The following is an 18,828-nucleotide window of genomic DNA, read 5'->3' on the forward strand; positions in this document are numbered from 1 at the left end:
AAAGTCTTAGTGGTATTCTTGTGTTCCCCTTGAGTCAAATTATAAATTTGGGTAATACTTTCCATCGAAGATTTCAACGATCCCTATATTTGTAGGAAGCACCTGGTAGTAGAGGTAGCTACTCCACTTCAGCTGCAGCTCCGGTTTGGGGATGCGCCAGTCCGGTGCAGCATGATGTCGGAAGGAGATGAGCAAGGTGGACGCGTGTTTGACCTGCTAGGCAGATGCGCTCAAGGCGCTGGTCATATCGACATGTTGTCTCTCTGGCTGCCAAGCGGGCCTGAGGGAAGCCATCCGACGTGGCAAGGGTGTCGGCAAGCCTGTCCCTGGCACCGTGCTTTGGAGCTGGCACGGGGTCGCTGACGGTTTTACAAGGATCCAAACGGTGCCATCACATTACTGGGCACGCTGGTGTGAGGCCAAAATATAGTCGGTGCCCCAATAAGCCTATTAGGACGCTATTTAGGCCGCTGCTAGTGGAGATGCTCTAACACCCTAAACAGATGTAGTACATTTAGATCCCCTTAAAATGGAAAGCATTTTGACTGTCAAAGTTTTTTTATTGTATATCAAGTTACAATATTTTGTTACATTATTTTAAGTAGGAATCCAACTATACTAAAAGTTTGACATAAATCAATCGTTATTTTCGTTATTTTGTTACGTTATTTTTTATTAATCTGGACAAAAAAAAGATAAATACATTTTGTGCATTTCTGAAGAAAGGGAGTGTTCGTTAGCGTAGGCGTACCAATACATTCACTACGGTGCATAGTACCACTTCACCATGATTAGCCAACTGAGGCAGTACTTGCAGAGTTAGACACCAGCCGAGCTTCAGTTCAAGTGATCTGCCAGCTACTTCCTCCGTTCCCAAGTTTATCCAACATAAGTGAATAAACTAACTAACGCTGCATAACCAGTGGCACTAATTAATCTAGTCCATCCTTAAAGCATCCCCAGTTGTGCATAGGTACCGTTGTGTTGATCATAATACTGATTCGAAATGCGATGTTTAGTCGGTACCAGCCTTCTTAATTACAGCAACTACAGTACAGGTACAACTTGGACCATAAAACTGGAATCGAGCACCCGACGCGTCCTCCTACCTGTGTACAGTATATCTCTTGGTTTTTTGCAAGGACCCAAGGTTTTCCTGACGTATATCGGTGTTGCTTTTGAGAGCTTGAGAACATGCAGCCGGAGCCGCTGGTGGGTTGCTTGGTCAAATCGAACTGAGATGGCATGCTTGGAAGAACCCTCTAAAAGATAATAATTCCACATGGACCGAAGCCCCCGATGCTACCTCAAACCACCCCTCCAGCCTGGCACACTGCCAACTCAGAAACAACCCCCAATCTCACAGCCAAAGGCTACATCCACACAACAATGGTGCAATGCAGAACATGAACTCATCTCACTACCTGGTGGTAGAATCAATTCGATGAATTTGGGCGACTCAGATGCCTTGCGTGAATTTTGTCATATTCATACTCAAATTGATAGGAATTAATCCGTCTCGAGAAGGATATTTAAGTGACTTGTAAGAATATTTTTACACGTACTTCTGATTTTTTTAGGAGAGATGGGGCACGGCGATTCAGGATGCTATTTGGTTGGTATTAATTTTCTCGGATATAGCTAGATACGAGTAGCTATATGGTGGATACATGTGAAATGCAATATTTAGCGTACGAGATATAGACCTACCAACACGGCGTCGAGCCACTAGCGTCACTACCGATTTTATTTATTTTGTATTACGAGATGCTTAAATCATGCACAATATTATCATAAGAGATACATTCGGCGCTTTATTTGGTCAATAACCGCCCCTTCATATTTATCATATGTGTGGGTTGCATACTCGAGCAGTCTTGCACAAGATAGTGAACAATAATAGCGTGCATCATAAGGGTTATATTCAATGTCTCAATACTTAACACATTTTTACTATTAAGAGAACTATTTTAGGGTGGTAAGTCTTCATTTAAGATTTACCTAAGAAATCTTGGTTGTATATGTGAGTCTGCTCAAACTGAGTGCATACATTTAGAACAGCTCCTTGATTTTTAAGTTTATATGTTTCTGGGGGAGAAGGTTGCGGACGCCGCAGGCTAGAAAGACAACATAGGATGGTAGTATTACATTTTGACAAAAATAGCTTGATACACATAGTTATATGGTGGATACATGTGTAAGTGCAACATTTAATATCACACGATTGGTACATAATTCAACACGGCATCCAACCAAAGCGTCACTTTCGATTTTATTTTTATTTTTTCGTATTGAGTCTTTTCAAATTGAGCACAATGCTTTCACGGTATTCTCATAAGAGATAGATTAGGCCATTTTATTTGGTCAGCTATCGTCAAACTAGATGTGTCATACACGTGAGTGAGTCGTGGATTTGAATAGTCTTACACCGAAAAGGAAAGAACACTTGTAATTTTTGTTAGGTATTTTGGTTGTGAAGAACAATGGAGTATGATAAAAGGTTTATGTTTGCTGAATATTTGGCTAGCTTTAATATTAACCAAAAAATTACAAAGAGGTAAGTCTTCATTTATGATTTGATTAATGAATTGTAGTTACATGCCCTATAAATGAATGTTGTAGAGATGTGTCAGTTAAAATCGAGCATAACATTTACATCAACCCCTGTTAAGTTAAATGTATCTGTTTTTAGGGGGTGGCGGACAACCACACGCTAGAGGGGCATAGGATGCCACTATTAAATTTCGTCAAAAATAGCTGGATACACGTAGTTATACGGTGGATACATGTGCGGTGTGACATTTACTGTCACGAGATAGGTACCTAATTCAACACGGCATCAAACTAAGGAGTCACTTTCAAAAACATTTATTTATTTTGCATATGTGATTTTTTTCAAATTGAGCACAACGTTTTCACGGTATTCTCACGGGAGATATGTTACACCACTTGGTCAAATATGGTCACTCGAGGTGTGTCATACATCTGAGTGAGTCATATCATATAACCGAATAGTCTTGCGCGGGAAAAAGAGGAAGACTCGTAATTTGTTAGCTATATCGGTTTTAATTTGTTAGCTATATCGGTTTCAAACAGCGATGGCGTACGATAGAAGGTTTATATCTGAATATTTGGCTGGCTTTAGTTTTAAGAGAAAATATATTTAGAAAGATAAGTCTTCATTTATGATTTGACCAAGTAAACTCAGTCACCCAAGAAATATATATGCACCGAAATCCTGCATTTGATGCTCTATTGCAATCAGAGGACCCACAATTTCCTCAAGGATGTTCCATGGGCGGCTGTGGCCGGGGTTGCCATAGCATAGCTCCTCAACCTCTAACCGCCGCTAATTTTCTACTCTCTTCGGCTGTGCCATTTATAGCTCTCCTCCGCCTCTGCTCCTCGCTCCATCACAGTCCAAAACCCCCAAGGCAAGAACTTTCTCGCTCTTCTTCTCCTTCTTCCCCTCCTCGTTGTCTCTCCGAAACTGGAACATGGTGCAACAACACAGAATCTACGTCCTGCAGTTCGACAAGGGGGAGCCGGACCAGCAGGAGCTCTCATGCAAGGTCTCCCCGCCCAAGGGCGCCGGCCGCCGGATCATGTACTACTACCATGACTACGGCAGCGGCGGCGGCGGCGGTGCCGGTGGCGGCAAGAACGGCAAGACGCCCAAGTCCAGGACGCTCAGCCCGCGCGGATTCTTTGGCTTGCTCCTCATCTGCTTTTTCGGGCTAGTGACGCTCCTCGCGGCTCCAGGCGACTTCTTCTCCTTCGCGCGCGTCAAGGATGCGGCGGCGGCGGCAGCCACGCAGCAGCGCGCGCCGTGCTCCGGGATCACGGGCAACGACACCCTGTGCTGCGACCGCACGTCGACTCGCGCGGACATGTGCTTCGCGCGCGGCGACGTCCGCATGCACTCGGCGAGCCAGTCGTTCCAGCTCGTGTCCTCATCGCCTCCGGCGGCGACGGCGGAGGAAGAGGAGAGAATACGGCCGTACACGCGCAAGTGGGAGGCGCAGGTGATGAAGACGATCGACGAGGTGCGGTTCCGTCGCGTGGCCCCCGGCGACGCGGCGCGCTGCGACGTGGTGCACGACATGCCGGCGGTGCTGCTGTCCACCGGCGGGTTCACGGGCAACGTGTACCACGAGTTCAACGACGGGCTGCTCCCGATGTTCGTGACGGCGGGGCACCTGAACCGCCGCGTGGTGTTCGTGATCCTCGAGTACCACGACTGGTGGATCACCAAGTACGGCGACGTGGTGTCCCGCCTCTCGGCGTTCCCGCCCATCGACTTCACCGCCGACCGCCGCGTGCACTGCTTCCCGGAGGTGATCGCGGGGCTCCGCATCCACGGCGAGCTCACGGTGGACCCGGCCAGGACCCCCGACGGCAGGAGCATCCGCGACTTCCGGCGCCTCCTCGACGACGCGTACCGCCCCCGCATCCAGTACCTGGAGCGCATCGAGCGCAAGGCCGCCCGCAAGCAGCGCCGGGCCAACGCCGCCGCCGCAGCCGAGAAGGCGAGGCTCGCGCTGCTAACGAGTCGACGGCCGCGGCTGACGATCGTGTCTCGGACGACCTCCCGCGTGATCGAGAACGAGGCGGAGCTGGTGTCCCTGGCGACGGAGGTGGGGTTCGACGTGCGCGTGATCAGCCCGGAGCGGAGCACGGAGATGTGCAAGATCTACCGGGACCTGAACGGCAGCGACGCGATGGTGGGCGTGCACGGCGCCGCCATGACGCACTTCCTCTTCATGCGGCCGGGCAAGGTGTTCATCCAGGTGGTGCCGCTGGGCATGGACTGGGCGGCGAACGAGTACTACGGTGCCCCGGCCGCGCGGCTCGGGCTGCGGTACGTGGAGTACAGGATCCGGCCGGAGGAGAGCTCGCTGGCGCGCGAGTACCCCGCCGGGGACCCCGTGCTGACGGACCCCGCCGCCGTGTCGCGGCGCGGGTGGGAGGTGACCAAGAAGGTGTACCTCGACCGGCAGAACGTGCGGCTGGACCTGGCGCGGTTCCGGGAGCAGCTCGTTGAAACCCACCGGTACCTCGCCGCCTCCGCCGCCGCCGGCGGCGGCAAGCGGAAGCGGCGGCCGAGGAGCAAGGCCGCCGTGATGTGATCGGTCAGATCAAACCAAATCGGAGGTCCCGTATAGCAGTACCGTAGATCAAAATTCACACCTTTTTTTCTTCTTGTTGCTACTTACAGTTACAGTTACAGCTGACTTGACTCATACCATACCTGACCAATTCATTTCGTTACTAGATTATTAAGAAGCATGTGAGTCGATGTACTACCCGTGGTCGATCGGTGTCGGTTTTCTACAGTTTTTTACAGTCCTCGGACTTGATGTGAATATATACTCCTGAATAAGAGGATTCAGTTGCATACACTGAATGACTGAATATATCCCAATTCTGCACAAATGCACAATGAACAGAAGAAGATTCAGAAGGCGGCCAGAATTGAGGTGTTCAGGTAGGAGAGGGCACAGGTTGGTGGTGCTTGCAGGGCAAGAAGTGTAAACCGCCTGGTGTCAGTTAGTTACTGACATCAGGAAGCATCTGAAACGCGTGGAATCATCGCGCAACCATGGCAAGTTAGGCAGAGAAAGAGAGATGTGGCCGTGCTTCCAACCCCCAATATTCCCAGCCTGTGCATGATCGACGGATCGATGGTTGGAACATAGTGGTCAGCTAGTAGCTTTGGTTTAGCGTCCGTCAATAAAGCTCCGCTGCTGATTAGTGGCGCCATAAAGCTCGATCGCCACCAGCAGTGCAGTGCGCCACGCCGCCACCGGATGGCGACTGCCTGCTGCATTGTGCTAAGCTTCTTCTTCTACTGCCACTGAAGAAAGGAAGGAAAGAACGGCTAGTTGAAAGCAGAGTCATCGGTCAATTGTTTCAGTGCCAGGTTATTTTACTTGCTCATGAAGGTCGCAATCCTACCTAGAAGCACTAAACAAGGGAGCGGATCAGGTTAGCGAGTATTAGTGTTACATCTCCATCAGTAGTATTTTAGTTACTTACGGTGGGCAGGGGCTTGCACACGTTTTGGTCCTTACCTTTTCTAGTTACACGTCACTAGGTAAACTCGGCTCGCACACGTTTGATCATTACTTTTTCTATTACCTACACGTAATATTGTCTTACTCTCCATTCCATATTATTTGTTGCAGATTAATATAACTTTGTACTAAACCAGTGACAACGAATATGAAACGGGGGACTTGTTCCTCCTGTGGCCTCTTCTTCCGCTCGCCTCGGATGTTGGTCCTGCTACTTTTTTGGGCGGTTCTTCCGACTCAGCGGCTGTCCGGAACTTAGGGTGGCTTTACGGGCCGGTTTCATGCCATGGGTATTGTCGATGTTTTCCTTCTCATTCCATCGGTTGATGTTTGATGGTTGATCGGTGTCGAGGTTGTGGCTGGTGAAAGCTCTGCACAACCGTGCCGGCAATGCCGCCGTCGTCTTTGTGCGGTGTTCCCTCCTTGGAGGTGTCGTGCAAATCGCCCTGCTTTCGTGCCACGGGGTCTTGCTTAGTTTGCTTGTTCATAGCATAGTAGGCCTAGCATGTGGCTGGCGATGCGGTGCAAGTGGGGATTGTTGGTGTTGGGAAGACGTGGCCACACCGATGGGATTCAGGGCGAGCATGTTTTGGAATAGTGCTTAGAGCTTTTCTTGCTTGTTTTCTAGCACCTCTTCTCTATGGTCTCATGTTGTTCTCTAATGTCGTATCGTGAAGAAGCTTGTAACCTCAAACAAGTTTTTGTGAGTCGGTGGTACTCTGTCCGGTGTGGTTTTATTAATTTAAAGCTGAGCTTTTTTTCAACAATAAATGTTTTATTACTTAATTACTTAAGCATTACACTCGATATCTGCATAACTAAGATACACGTGGCCTGTTCTGTTAAATATGAAATCGAAGGGAGTATACTGGGTGCATTCAAATGAAGCATGTCCTCTCTTGCAGTTGCCTTGAATACACACATCTGACGATCATTACAATCTTCAGTCAAAAACATAGTGGAACGCCCACTTGTTCTGAATGGCAAGATTACAAACAACGCCCCCGCATGAACAGCTAGAAAAGAGCCTTGTGCGTGTTAGCGGACAAAGTTAGGAAGCGACATCTAGGAAAAGTTGCTCGCCCGGCTAGCTGCTAAACGCAGGCAGCGCCACATCGGGCTGTATCCAGTGGCAAGCAACGCGCACTGGCCATTGGGGGATCATATCACCACCAGCACCAGGTAATGGCGATTTGTCGCGAGTGGCGATCGTGTTCGTGTCCCTTCCGCGTGGTTGCTAGCTTACCGTCCACGGTCCAGCTCTACTCTGCTCGCGGTAGAATTGATCCTGTCTACAGGAAGAAAAGTTCACAGGCGGCGCTGCCATGTCTGAACTGGAACTTGCGCGTCGACGATATGATCGATATCGACGTCCGAACGAGAACGGGACGGTGGCGCACGGCCAGACTCGGTCGCTCGTTTGGGCTTTCCTGTCAGTCCATCAACCACCGTTTCTCTGTATTGAGTCTGAGAATTGGGTTGTCTATGCCTGGGTCTACCGAGTTACCTAAGAAAAATGCAGCTTGTTACGGTTGCATTTTTCTGCTAGCTAGGTACACCTTTTCAGAAAAAATGCGTCGAAGATGACAGCATCTGGTTCGTTTTGTGTGGAAAAGAATGGACTGGCCAAGTTTTTAACAGTTTTGCGATATCTCAGTCGAATGAGAATTTTTTAAAGTCTCAGGAGGCTCAAACAACCCAAAAGGTCGCCCATTTACAACACGACCAGCTTACAAACAAGCCACCACGAGCCATTTTGCGGTAGGCCCGGCCCGTTGGCCACCTATAATCCTCTCCAAAGCTGGCTAACGGGCCGAGCCACCGCACGGCACGGCCCACAAAGGCCAAACGGGCTCTGAGGGGCCTGGCACTCGACCCGTCTCTAACAGACTCACACCTTTTTTTTTAGATGATCTCCTTCTGTATTCCTTTCCTCTTTATCGTCTCCGTTCCCGGCCAGAGCCCCACCTGACCCGGCGAGGTCTCGATCCGGCCGACGCGACTCCGATCTCGGCGGGGGTTGCGTTGGTGATCCGTCGGAACTCGCGAGCCATGGCCGTCGCCGTCGCCGCCCCCGATCCCGCCGTCACTACCTCCACCTGCGCGCACTGGTAAGTGATTCCGTTACCTCGCCGTACCGTTGCTGATTTCTCTGTGTGCCAAGCCACTCGATCTATGTGTCGATGACCACTGTATTCTTGGAGGGGGATCGAAGATGCTTCTGTTGTGTGCATGTATGCCAATTTCGAAGCAGATGGTGTTGGTTTTTGATACCACTAGGGTTTGATAACTTATATGGGAGTATAAATATTACAGTTAGTAGTATTGCTTAGTTACAAAGTGGCCAAATAATGCCATTGCTTTCTGCCAGGCACATTTTACTACCCCTAGTTCAGTTCATACTCCCGTGTACATTACCTGGTATAGTTTTTGCACAACTGTTTATATAGCCAATTCAGCGACTCTTGTAGATGATGGTGAAGCATTTCGTGTTGTCCCTGCTGATGAATGATCTCATCTGCAAGTAGTCATTTGTCTTGGTGCTGTGGGGGTTTTGTTGATCATTAGATCACGCAATAAACTGAGTTCAAAACTGTAGTGTGTGTTGGTGCTGGGGGGTAGTTCTGTCTGCCCCTTAGGTACATGTGTTGAACTTTGTAGCAGTTTGGTTCCTTAAATGGAACCGGGGTGAGCCCTCGTTTTCTTTTACAAAAAACAACTGCTTATATAGATAGTGTCTGGAGACATGTTTTTCTGCATCCGGATTATAAACTGTAGTTCTGTGCAATCTTCTTCAGTAACCGAGAAATTCCGTCCTCCAACATCGCCCTGCATTCTGCACACTGTGCCCGCAACCTTCAGAAGTGTGACCAGTGCGGAGATATGGTTCCAAGGAAGCATATGGATGAACACTATGATGAGAACCATGCTCCGGTATGTTTTCCAAATTTTGAATCATATCTGTTTCCAGATTTTCATCATATTCAAAATATATCCATAGTCCATGGTGCTGCTCAGTTCAAAATCTTGCATAAATTCAACAGATAAAGGGAAAACCTGCAGTTAAGTGTCTTCTTATGCTTTCAAACGGACAACATTCATTCATGTAACCACTGAGCTAGCCTGAAAAGATGCCAATAGATTCACAGCTTACTGTATTTTCACACTCTTCTGGAGCCTTGACTACTAACTTAAGCTGTAACAACACTAATCATATATCCGCATTACGGATACAGGTGAATTGCTCACGTTGCAAACAGACCGTGGAACATGAGCTGTGGGATCTTCATAAACGCATGCAGTGCCCGCAAAGGATGCTCGTGTGCCAATATTGCGAGTTTGAACTGCCTGCAGTTGATATTTTTGAGCATCAGGTATCCTCATGTTAAGCTGTTACTCTGGAAAGTGGGCATTATACTTTTCCTCAGATACATAGTCATGCAAACATAGTCCATCTGTCTAATTATGCGAACTATGATGCAGGATGTATGTGGAAATAGAACAGAATATTGTCAACCTTGCAAGAAATACATCAGACTTCGTGAATGGATTGGGCACGAGATCCTGCTCCATGGTAAAACCAATGATAATGCTGAATCTTCAAGGTGAACCTTCCACTGATGCATGTGACTCGTTTATGTAGACATGATTAAATGTAGGTTTCAGTTTGATTAGTACTTTTACTGTTCAGTTGCAGCTCTAAACAAATATAATGCGGTCATATGTTCCATATTTGGATGCACCTTCAGCTGGTACCTCAGCCTAGGGTTGCTTGGTCTGATAACAAAAATTAGTACTCCCTCCAATCCAAATTACTTGTCGTAGATTTGTCTAGATATGTATCTAGATGCGTTTTAGTGTGTAAATACATGGAAATATAGACAAATCTGTGAGAAGTAATTTGGATCGGAGGAAGTATTTATTGTGTGGCACCTAATGCAAATTGAGCTTGCCTTCTCATATAATTCTAATTGCAGTGACAGATCCATGCTGGAAAATGAAGATGGTGCTGAAGAGCGTGAACCTGCTCATGGTTTCAACCACAAGCAGCTACTCCTAACAGTTGCAATAGCTGGACTTGCAGTTGTGATTGGATCCATTCTGCTGCATAAGAAGGATTGAAAGTGCCCAAGTACAAGTAGAGTGCTGGACCGGTTGCTTGTAATGATGCTTACCCAGAAAATCAGTCTTTTGATGTCTCTAACTGCACAATTTTCATAATTAATAGGCAGAGCTTATTCATTGTGTACTCTGTAGATACAATGCTGTAGAATAGTAGAAATTATCTTATGGGGAAATGTATTGCACATTGCAATCTCAAAAAAGAGTCAAGCTTTTGTTAATATCTGTTCTTTTTCTCTGATTTATAATGCCAAAAAAATATTCCAAATTATCTTACAAAGGTTAATAGTAGTATATTTTATCGCTTGCATCAATGTGTTGTTCAGGATAACTGTTGATCAGTCTTTCCACTGAATGTCACTTATGCCATCAATCATTCGTTACAAATGCAAGAATGTGTAGAGTTAACCTGTAAGGCTGTAACCTATTTTTTTGAACATAAGGCTGTAACCTATTTTTTTGAACATAAGGCTGTAACCTATTTGAAGCTGCTGATAAGTAACAAACTGTCAGCTGTAAAGATAACACATTGTCTCAGTCCCTCAAAAAAAACACAATGACTCAGTCTGAAAATTCTACAAACTAAATCCTTGCATGACTCTGTTCTCCTAAAATATGAGATGTGTTAATCATAGAGAAAATAGAATAGACTACAAAAAAAGAGTGAGCATTTGGTGCACATGAGCACCAGTGCTCTCAATTTTTTAAATATTAAAAAAATTATGTATCTATGTTTCAAAAATCATCACATTTATTCCATAAATACACATATATGTTCCGAATACTCGAGAGAAGTTTAGCTAGAAGTTGCATTGTATTTTGAGCTACAGGAAAAAAACAAATTTGTGGGTACATATAGGGACGTATATTTGTCAGAAATTTATCTTTTTTATATAGCTCAAAATATAATATATTTTTCTCCAAAAAAATTACTGTATCTTCGGAATGTTTATATGTATGTAGGTATTTAATTTTAATTTTTTTGAAATTCAAATAATATGATTTTATAGCATCAGGAGCACTGGTGCTCATGTGCTAAAGACACTTTTCGGCAAAAAAAAAATGTTTACCACTAGCAATTAATGTTAACGCACCACTAAATAATCAGCCAGCACCTACAACAACAATCACAAGAAATAATTATGTCTTTTAAGCTGATTTTGGCATGGCCGTATTTACAAAAAAAAAAGGCTCATGTCTAATTTCCTATCTAATCGATGCCGCCTTCTTCAAATAGCTTGCAGTAAATAGCCCATATTTGGATGGGTCCATCTCACTGATCTTTCCAAATTGCTTGTCATAGAAGCCCCATAACTCGAACCTATTCAAAGAAGAACATCAATGAATAGTGTCAACAAGTTAAAAAGATGTGCTATTGAATACCAGTGTCAGTAATAAGACGTACCAGTACGCCAAGAACTGAAATGGAGCATATTTGCCATAGATATTATGCAATTCCGTATGAACAGATTTAATGGTGCTCGCCCTTTTATGACACTGCAAGAAATTCCATAAATACATAGATGTGCCATACTTAAATGGTGAAACCCTGCGAACACTGAAATCCTAAAAAGCCTTATAGGGTAAAAAATTACCTTCTTTAAGTGCCTAATTGTCTCGGTATCAGCTGGGATCATGTGGAAAAATCCCATGCACATGAGCACATTGGCACGAGTGAAAGGGCCAAATCCAGAGATAGTAGATAACTCTTTATCCAGTCTTTCGTAGGTGGATGTGATAGTAGATATCTCTTCTGTAGCTGGTAAAGACATTTTGAGCATTTCTTCAAGATTTTGCGGGCATACCTTTCCTTCTACAATGCAGCGCGCAAGTGATATAATTCGCTTTGCTCGATATCCAAGGTTACAACGCTTGGCTAAGAAGTCTTCATCAAGATTCGCCAACTCTTCTGGAGTAGGGAAATCTCCAATACGATGTTCAAAGGAAGTGCTACTGCTCATGCTAACCTCTGAAGGATCAAAGGAGTTGCATGCACTGCCTGCTTCACTTGCAACTGAGGGCAAGCTAGCCAAATTGCCATTTGTTTCCAACAGTGTTAAGTCATTGCTAGGGATTACTCTTGAATCTTCTGCGGTTGCTAATCTTGGGTCCTCCGAGCTCTCCAACTCACTAAATTTTGTTTCTAGCTTGACACGAACATTCTGATTCTTACTGCGTTTCCTCTTATGGTCCCTGATTGGAGGTGTCTTTAGCTGAAAGTTTCCTGTGCCAGATGGACATTTCAGCTCCAGCTGAAGGTCACAGAGTGCAGTAGCCATTGCCAATGTTCTTGACCATCTGCAGTCCAATAACATGGCAATAATATAAGATATCTTGCATAAAGATGCAGTTTAAGATGTTACAAAATCACGCCCTTATTGATTCTGATCTAAACTGCATAGCTGCATTTTGTTCTTGAATCATTTAGTACAGGTGAAAGATAACAACCCCTAATTTAATGATCCCAAAATCTGCAGATACAGAGGAATGCGGAGGGGAATCGAGAGACTAAAACGTACTGGCAATTGCAGAGGAGGATGCACTTGACCATGTCCTCGAACAGCGTGGGCGAGCGGAAGATGCGGCCGAACCCGGATTCCCTGGCGGCGGCGTGCATCGCCTGGAACTCCGCCACCGCCCTGCCCTCCTCCTCCGACAGCCGCAGCATCCGCCGCACTTGCTCCTGCCAGCCAAATCCGAGAACTGAATCGGTCAGCCAACGCGAAATCGAACCCGCTCCATCGAACGCGAACAACTTACGAGGATGCAGTCCCGGTCGAGCGGGGAGAGGGCGTCGGCGCCGAGGACGGAGACGAGGAGGGCGTCGGCGGGGCGCGCGGGGTGGCGGGAGACGCGGGCGAGCAGGGACGCGGAGCGGTCGGAGGCGAGGCGGAGCGGGCGGAGGAGCGCGCGGGAGGCCGGGTCCCAGCGGTTGGGCGCCATCATGAACAGCCCGTGGCTGCACACCGCCGCCTCCAGGTCGAACGGCGCCGCGCCGAGCGGGAGCTCCAGCTCCACGCGGGGCTGCGCGGCGGCGGGGGACAGCATGGCCGTCTTTTCGCCTGGTGCTGAGGAGCGCCCGGGCGGTGGAGAATAGGGGCGGCAACGGGCGGCGCGTGGGTGCTGGGGAGCACGCGGGCGGCGGAGAATAGGAGTGGCAACGGGCGGCGCGGCTCCCGAATTCTCGGGAGGTTGACCGTGAGCTGGGAAGATTGGGCAGCAAAACTCGAGCCGGGCCAGGCCTGAAAACGCCCGGACCGGCCCGGTGCAGCAAACTTAAGCCCGCCCGCCCAAAAAAACTCATGTTCTCTAAACCCGAGATCATAAGTAGTATCATGCATGTCATGTTGGTAAAAAATTAATATGACGCACCAATTAATGAGGTAAGAGGTTGGAGTGTATGATACTTTTCGTTGTGACTAGTCTAAAGATATACCGTAGAACTTTAGCTACCGGAGAAGAAGGCTAAGTGCGAGAGATTAGGTGCACACGTGCATATGAGAAGAAGGCTAAGTGCAAGAGATTAGGGGCATGTTTGGTTGCTCGCAAGAGATTAGCGGAGAATCGCGTGTTGTGAGCGCAACGTGCCATCTCCTCTGCACGTGTTGGGAAGCGCGGGAGACAGAACGTGCAGCATACTTTCCACTCCACTGCCTCACCGCTCAAAACCCCCACTCGCCTCCTCGGCACCTCCGCCATGGTCGGAGTTCCTCCACCCCCACATTCACCGCGAAAACCCTTCTCCGTGCGGTCTAAATCCGCGTAGGAACGCTGGGTAGTGAACCAGATCCAAATGCTAGGGATGGCCAGTGACTTCGATTTGGCCAAGGCACTCAGAGCTCCATCGTAAGTGAGTTGGAGGTCCCACGTGCCAAGGTGAAAGGACATTTCGCCATCATTATGATTTTGTGTGTTAGATACATTAGTGATGTCTAACAAAATGTGAAGTGGTACAACTCGTGTTGTTTTGTACTTACCTTAGCTGAAAAAGGAAATACATCAAATTTTCTCACGCCTAATAATCCGAGCCAGATTATTCACAATAATTCGGCTCCCAGAATTCGACTAACAACTTAAGGGAATTGCTCCTAGTATACCCTTTGGCCGGATTATTAAGAGGCCGGATGATTCGGGCCAGATAATTCACAATAATTCAGACCCCAAAATTCAAATAAGGACTTAAGGGATCTGCTCCCAGTATACCCCCGGGATTATTGGCCGGACATTTTGAAGTGGCCGGATAATCCAGCCCCGGATTTCACCACCAGCTCGATTTCTTCAAGGGGTATAAATACCCCACTTCATCCTCAAGCTCAAGCCGCTCGTTTTTCTCAAAAATACCACATCTAGCTGATCCACAAGATTCACTTGATCTCCTCTCTCAACCACCCAAAACTCTTGATCTTTGGAGAAACGAAGGAGAAGACCCCGATCTACATCTTTACCGAAGCAATTTGAATTTCCACCTCATTCACTTGAGGACCCTCCTGCTAGTGTTTTCTTTGGAAATCCTAGTTGTTGTTTTATCTTTGATAACTTGTCTTTTTGTTGTAAAAGCTTTGGGAGCCTCCAATTTGGTTGTGGATGTGTGCCCCAATCTTTGTGTAAAGATGACGATTGCGACCTTATGGCAACCGCTTAGTGGAGCGTGAGCTAGGCCTTCGTAGCGGTGCTCATCGGAGAATATGGTGAGGACTTTGTGGCATTGGTAGGCCTTCGTGCACTACATCCCTCCAACGTAGACGTACTTCCCTTTACAAGGAAGGAACTACGGGAATCAAAACTTGTGTCTCCTCGTGCTTCACCTCGGTTACTTCTATCCTTTACCGCACTTTACTACTTGTATTTTGTATCTTCTATTGCTTGCTTGCATCTTGTCATATAGGTAAATTCACATAGTTGTATATCTAGAGAATTTACCATTTGTGTAAAGCCTAAATTGGGAAAATAATTAAAATTTGATTAAGCACCTATTCATCCCCCCCCTCTAGGTGCCATACGATCCTTTCAATTGGTATCAGAGCCTTAGCTCTTAATTCGGGCTTTACCGTCTAAGAGAGTATGGCCGAAGCGGGGGATGCTAGTACGGAGCCGGCATCTATATATGAAGGACATCAAGGACTTGGAGACATCCATTTCCTCAATGAACACCTCCCTAGATGGTCAAATAAAAGAATTAAGGGACATGATGATTAACTTCATGCCATCCAATAAACCTCCTATCCCTCCTATCACCGCTACCGAGATTGGCACTCCCATTGTGCAAGATACTTCCCTTGGTGCTCCTTTGGGAGCCAAAACCACGGAAAACGAGGTTGGTGGTAGTGAGACCACTCCCAAGATAGATCCTAAACCTAGGGGTGTATACTCGGAGGTTGCTCCTCCTCATGTGTACTCCCCGGATCCTCTTGTCCCTCGCCATCGCATAAACCAACATGGTGATCCTCCTAAGCTCACGCCTAAGGCTTTTTCCTTTGTGGCAAACTAAGATGAAGTCTTATCTTAATTGTTCCTCTATTGAACTATGTTGATACATACATGTTGTGTTGCTGACGAGCCTAAGCTGTAACAGAATTCGCCTGGTCAAGTTGAGGAAGAATTGTAGCATCGGCAACAAGATGTTTGTTCAAGTTTCTTTGTTGGAGTGTCATTTTTGTCTCTGTTCAAGCTTTGTTAACATTTACATTTATTTGTACAAATGAGGGCCATTATGATTTATGAGCTTTATATACAACTAGCAATGATCGGCGCGGCGGCACGCCGCGCCATATGGTAGCTGACTGATGAAAATGTTTAGCAGTTGTAAATGTTCATGGGCTTTAAACTCCTTCGTGAAGAAACAGAAAACAACTACCATGAAGCATTTCACTGAAATAAACCTGTATGCTCTGTTACATGTTAAAATCAACCTAATGGCGATGCAAATTTTCTATTGGGTCATCACAGGTTAATATCGCATGAGAACACTTTTGAGCATGGAAGGAGGAAGCCGAAACAGCTACACATCTTTCATATATATGTTGGCTCCTTTTGAACACCTCCTGGCTCTAGTTCCAAGATTGTCTTCCGCATCTCAGCTTAGCTCATCAGTACCCAGGCTGCCATGGGGACATTTTCTGTAGAAATGAACATGAACTGTCTTCGAGGTTCCAACCTAAGTGATGAAGTTGATTACTCAAACTGAGATGAGGAAAGTTCCCAAACAAATATGCTTCTTAGATTAAGAGCCAGTTGCAAAATGAGAAGTCCTCATAGACGCACAGAATTTTGTAGTATATGCACACCACTTCAGATTTTAAGCAATAACTGATCTTTTTATAGATGCCTTTTTTGTTAAAAGGAAAAACCTCACAGTAGTCAATACTCTTATTAGAAGTTATGTACCAAATGTGCAATCCCATTGTTCGAGACGAATGTAAGCTTAGGTACACATGAATATTGGTTTTCCTAGCTGTAGTAAAGGTGAATCAGAAAAGGACTACATGGAATGAGTAAATGTGATCAACCGGCAAGGGATGCAGTCAGCCAAAAAGTAGACCTGATTTACTCAGTTAACAGAGCAATTCATTTTATGGCACTAAAAAGATATGGATTCCTGATCAGTTATGCTAATAGTGTAATCCATTTTATGGTGGACACACTTCGCTCAGAAAACAGTATAACAGATCTAAAAAAACAAGATATGAGGTTTCACCGTTTCTCTTATTTTGGTTGTGTTCTGTTTCTCTATTTCGAGACTAACTGCATACAATTATTTGGAAAGGTATTTCATGAAATTTATTGAAGGCGTAGACTGCGCAAAACTATTTGAAAAGGGATCACAGGATTTAAATACCGCTATGACAATAGACCATCCAAGGAGATGTCAACCTAATTTATAGATCGAGAAAAACAGATGATACCTGAACATGACTGCTCAAAATGACCTACCTTGGCTTGTATCATACCCTTGAGAATGTAGTTGTATCAGCATGGCCTAGTAGGCAAACTCTGAGTCTGTGCAATTATCATATCCAGTAACACAGGAATCAAGCAAAGGTCGCAAAACGGAAAAAGTTTGAAGAACAAATTGATGAATCATGAGTAACTCACGGACTGCATTAGGGTATTTATGGATGATATTATGACCTATCACTCTCATGATACCAAGATGAGATAAAGATATGTAAAGTAGAGCTGGAGACAACGACTTTGAAAAACTCTGATGCAATGTTCAGTTTCATGAAGAGTCTATCTCATGTGTCAATTCAGTTTAGGCGATGTAGGTGCCTAATTACCCAATTAATAAAGTTATGCGGCTTGCTAGGAGAACATATTGCTTGATCAAACAAACATCACTGCACAACTCGGATCCAGCACCTAGTAAAGCATGGAATGCTGGAGGCTCTGAATACAACTACCATTAATATTCAGATTTTTTTAGAACACCTAAGTTCAAATATTTCATTTAGATAACAAAAGGACCTTTCGATTTCTACTCTGAATAGCTGCACTTGGAAGAATAATGGCAAAGATTCCATCTCCAATTCAAGGTCTGGCTATCATAGATTTTTTTTCCAAATGCAGCAATAGATTTGTATGAATATTCTGAAAGAAACTACCCCCTAGAATCTTTTTAGTTTGTTAGGTAGTTGACAGTTTTGACACATCACATCAATCATTTTTTGGGAAATAAGGAGATATGGGATTCATAGTCAAGAGAAGATACAATATGTTCTAGAGTTGTTGAATAAAACAATACTGAAATTATTGATCACTCTTCGCTAGATAATTGCATTGAGCAGTCAAAGTTCTTTTTTCGAGCATTCTGAGTTACCTGCAGACCAAATGGAATGAGATATATGTCTCTCCCTCCACCCTTTGGAAACCACGAACTTCATCTTTTTAAATACTCTATGTGGTTTAAGGGTCTGATGAATCTCCAGAGATCAGTATCCATGTCTATCTGCTATCTTGTAGTAGCAATTAATGCAAGATCAGACAACCTTTCCACTGAGTCATCATCAATAAAGCATAAGGAAATTCCCCAAGGAAGCAGCTCACTGTGTATTATCACTGAATCAGGCAAATGTTTCAACATATGTGCAACTGATCAAACAAATATGCAGATATTGCTTACCTGCTGCTAGCTTTTGCAATCCCCATGGATAGACCAAAAGCCACAGAACGGCAGGAGCATCGACGGCGCGGGCCAACAGAAAAAATCGCCAGCTGCCGATACACCTCCAAGCCAAGACACCAAAGCGACGCCAAAGAAAACGATGTCAAAGTAGGCCAGCCTCCCCGCTGACTGAATATAGCTAGCATAATGGATAAATACATGGCTATTGACCTAGAAAATTGTTCAGAGGAATAAAATATCAATAACCTCGACTCTTGTGGACCAAGTTAAGCATATAACTTAATTTACTGAAACAACACACAGTATAATTGTGAAAGGGAGAGGCAACAATGTGAAATTCATATTGTTGTACATCAAGAATTACTCACAGTTTTTGTAACTTACTGTGTGAAGTCATCTGCTTGTTGTGCCTTACCTTCGACCTTCCAAGATTTATTTCTGAAACTTGTGGTTTTTCTTTATCGGAACCTTGTTTCGCAAAGTTATAAACAATGGAAATGCAAAGAT

The 18,828-nt window shown here is 45.4% G+C and overlaps 3 protein-coding genes and 1 long non-coding RNA gene across 5 annotated transcripts; 2 read left to right on the plus strand and 2 right to left on the minus strand.

Moving 5' to 3' along the window:
* Positions 1-3,277: 3,277 nt before the first annotated feature.
* LOC124678717 (xylan glycosyltransferase MUCI21-like) lies at positions 3,278-5,400 on the plus strand. Its single transcript, XM_047214579.1, has one exon. The coding sequence runs from the start codon at positions 3,498-3,500 to the stop codon at positions 5,127-5,129; it is 1,632 nt and encodes a 543-aa protein (XP_047070535.1). The 5' UTR covers positions 3,278-3,497; the 3' UTR covers positions 5,130-5,400.
* A 2,648-nt stretch (positions 5,401-8,048) lies between these two features.
* LOC124677141 (XIAP-associated factor 1-like) lies at positions 8,049-10,404 on the plus strand. Its single transcript, XM_047213143.1, has 5 exons — positions 8,049-8,188; positions 8,876-9,011; positions 9,314-9,451; positions 9,561-9,682; positions 10,055-10,404. Exons 1-5 carry the CDS (start codon positions 8,130-8,132, stop codon positions 10,197-10,199), a joined length of 600 nt encoding a protein of 199 aa, XP_047069099.1. The 5' UTR covers positions 8,049-8,129; the 3' UTR covers positions 10,200-10,404.
* Positions 10,405-11,280: 876 nt separating this feature from the next.
* LOC124669236 lies at positions 11,281-12,407 on the minus strand. Its single transcript, XM_047205894.1, has 3 exons — positions 11,795-12,407; positions 11,605-11,696; positions 11,281-11,520 (listed from the first exon to the last, which is right to left on the minus strand). The coding sequence occupies exons 1-3, from the start codon at positions 12,158-12,160 to the stop codon at positions 11,406-11,408; spliced, it is 573 nt and encodes a 190-aa protein (XP_047061850.1). The 5' UTR covers positions 12,161-12,407; the 3' UTR covers positions 11,281-11,405.
* Positions 12,408-16,062: 3,655 nt separating this feature from the next.
* On the minus strand, positions 16,063-18,594 carry LOC124678726. 2 transcript variants are annotated; one of them, XR_006994619.1, is made up of 4 exons: positions 18,319-18,594; positions 18,016-18,241; positions 17,130-17,195; positions 16,063-16,353 (listed from the first exon to the last, which is right to left on the minus strand). It is a non-coding gene; the product is annotated as an uncharacterized LOC124678726 (long non-coding RNA). The 2 variants fall into 2 exon arrangements; XR_006994618.1 differs by having other exon boundaries at positions 16,063-17,195.
* Positions 18,595-18,828: the final 234 nt, after the last annotated feature.

This window comes from Lolium rigidum, chromosome 7, assembly GCF_022539505.1.
Source record: "Lolium rigidum isolate FL_2022 chromosome 7, APGP_CSIRO_Lrig_0.1, whole genome shotgun sequence".
Classification (NCBI taxonomy): Eukaryota; Viridiplantae; Streptophyta; class Magnoliopsida; order Poales; family Poaceae; genus Lolium; species Lolium rigidum.

Excerpts from the sequence above, each read along its gene's own strand:
- LOC124677141 (XM_047213143.1), top strand. The coding sequence starts at position 8,130 with ATGGCCGTCGCCGTCGCCGCCCCCGATCCCGCCGTCACTACCTCCACC. Across the intron at positions 8,189-8,875 it reads ACCTCCACCTGCGCGCACTG|TAACCGAGAAATTCCGTCCT; the intron begins GTAAGTGATTCC and ends AATCTTCTTCAG. Across the intron at positions 9,452-9,560 it reads TTGATATTTTTGAGCATCAG|GATGTATGTGGAAATAGAAC; the intron begins GTATCCTCATGT and ends ACTATGATGCAG.
- LOC124678717 (XM_047214579.1), top strand. The coding sequence starts at position 3,498 with ATGGTGCAACAACACAGAATCTACGTCCTGCAGTTCGACAAGGGGGAG.
- LOC124669236 (XM_047205894.1), bottom strand. The coding sequence starts at position 12,160 with ATGAGCAGTAGCACTTCCTTTGAACATCGTATTGGAGATTTCCCTACT. Across the intron at positions 11,697-11,794 it reads CAATTAGGCACTTAAAGAAG|TGTCATAAAAGGGCGAGCAC; the intron begins GTAATTTTTTAC and ends AATTTCTTGCAG. Across the intron at positions 11,521-11,604 it reads TTTCAGTTCTTGGCGTACTG|GTTCGAGTTATGGGGCTTCT; the intron begins GTACGTCTTATT and ends TTCTTTGAATAG.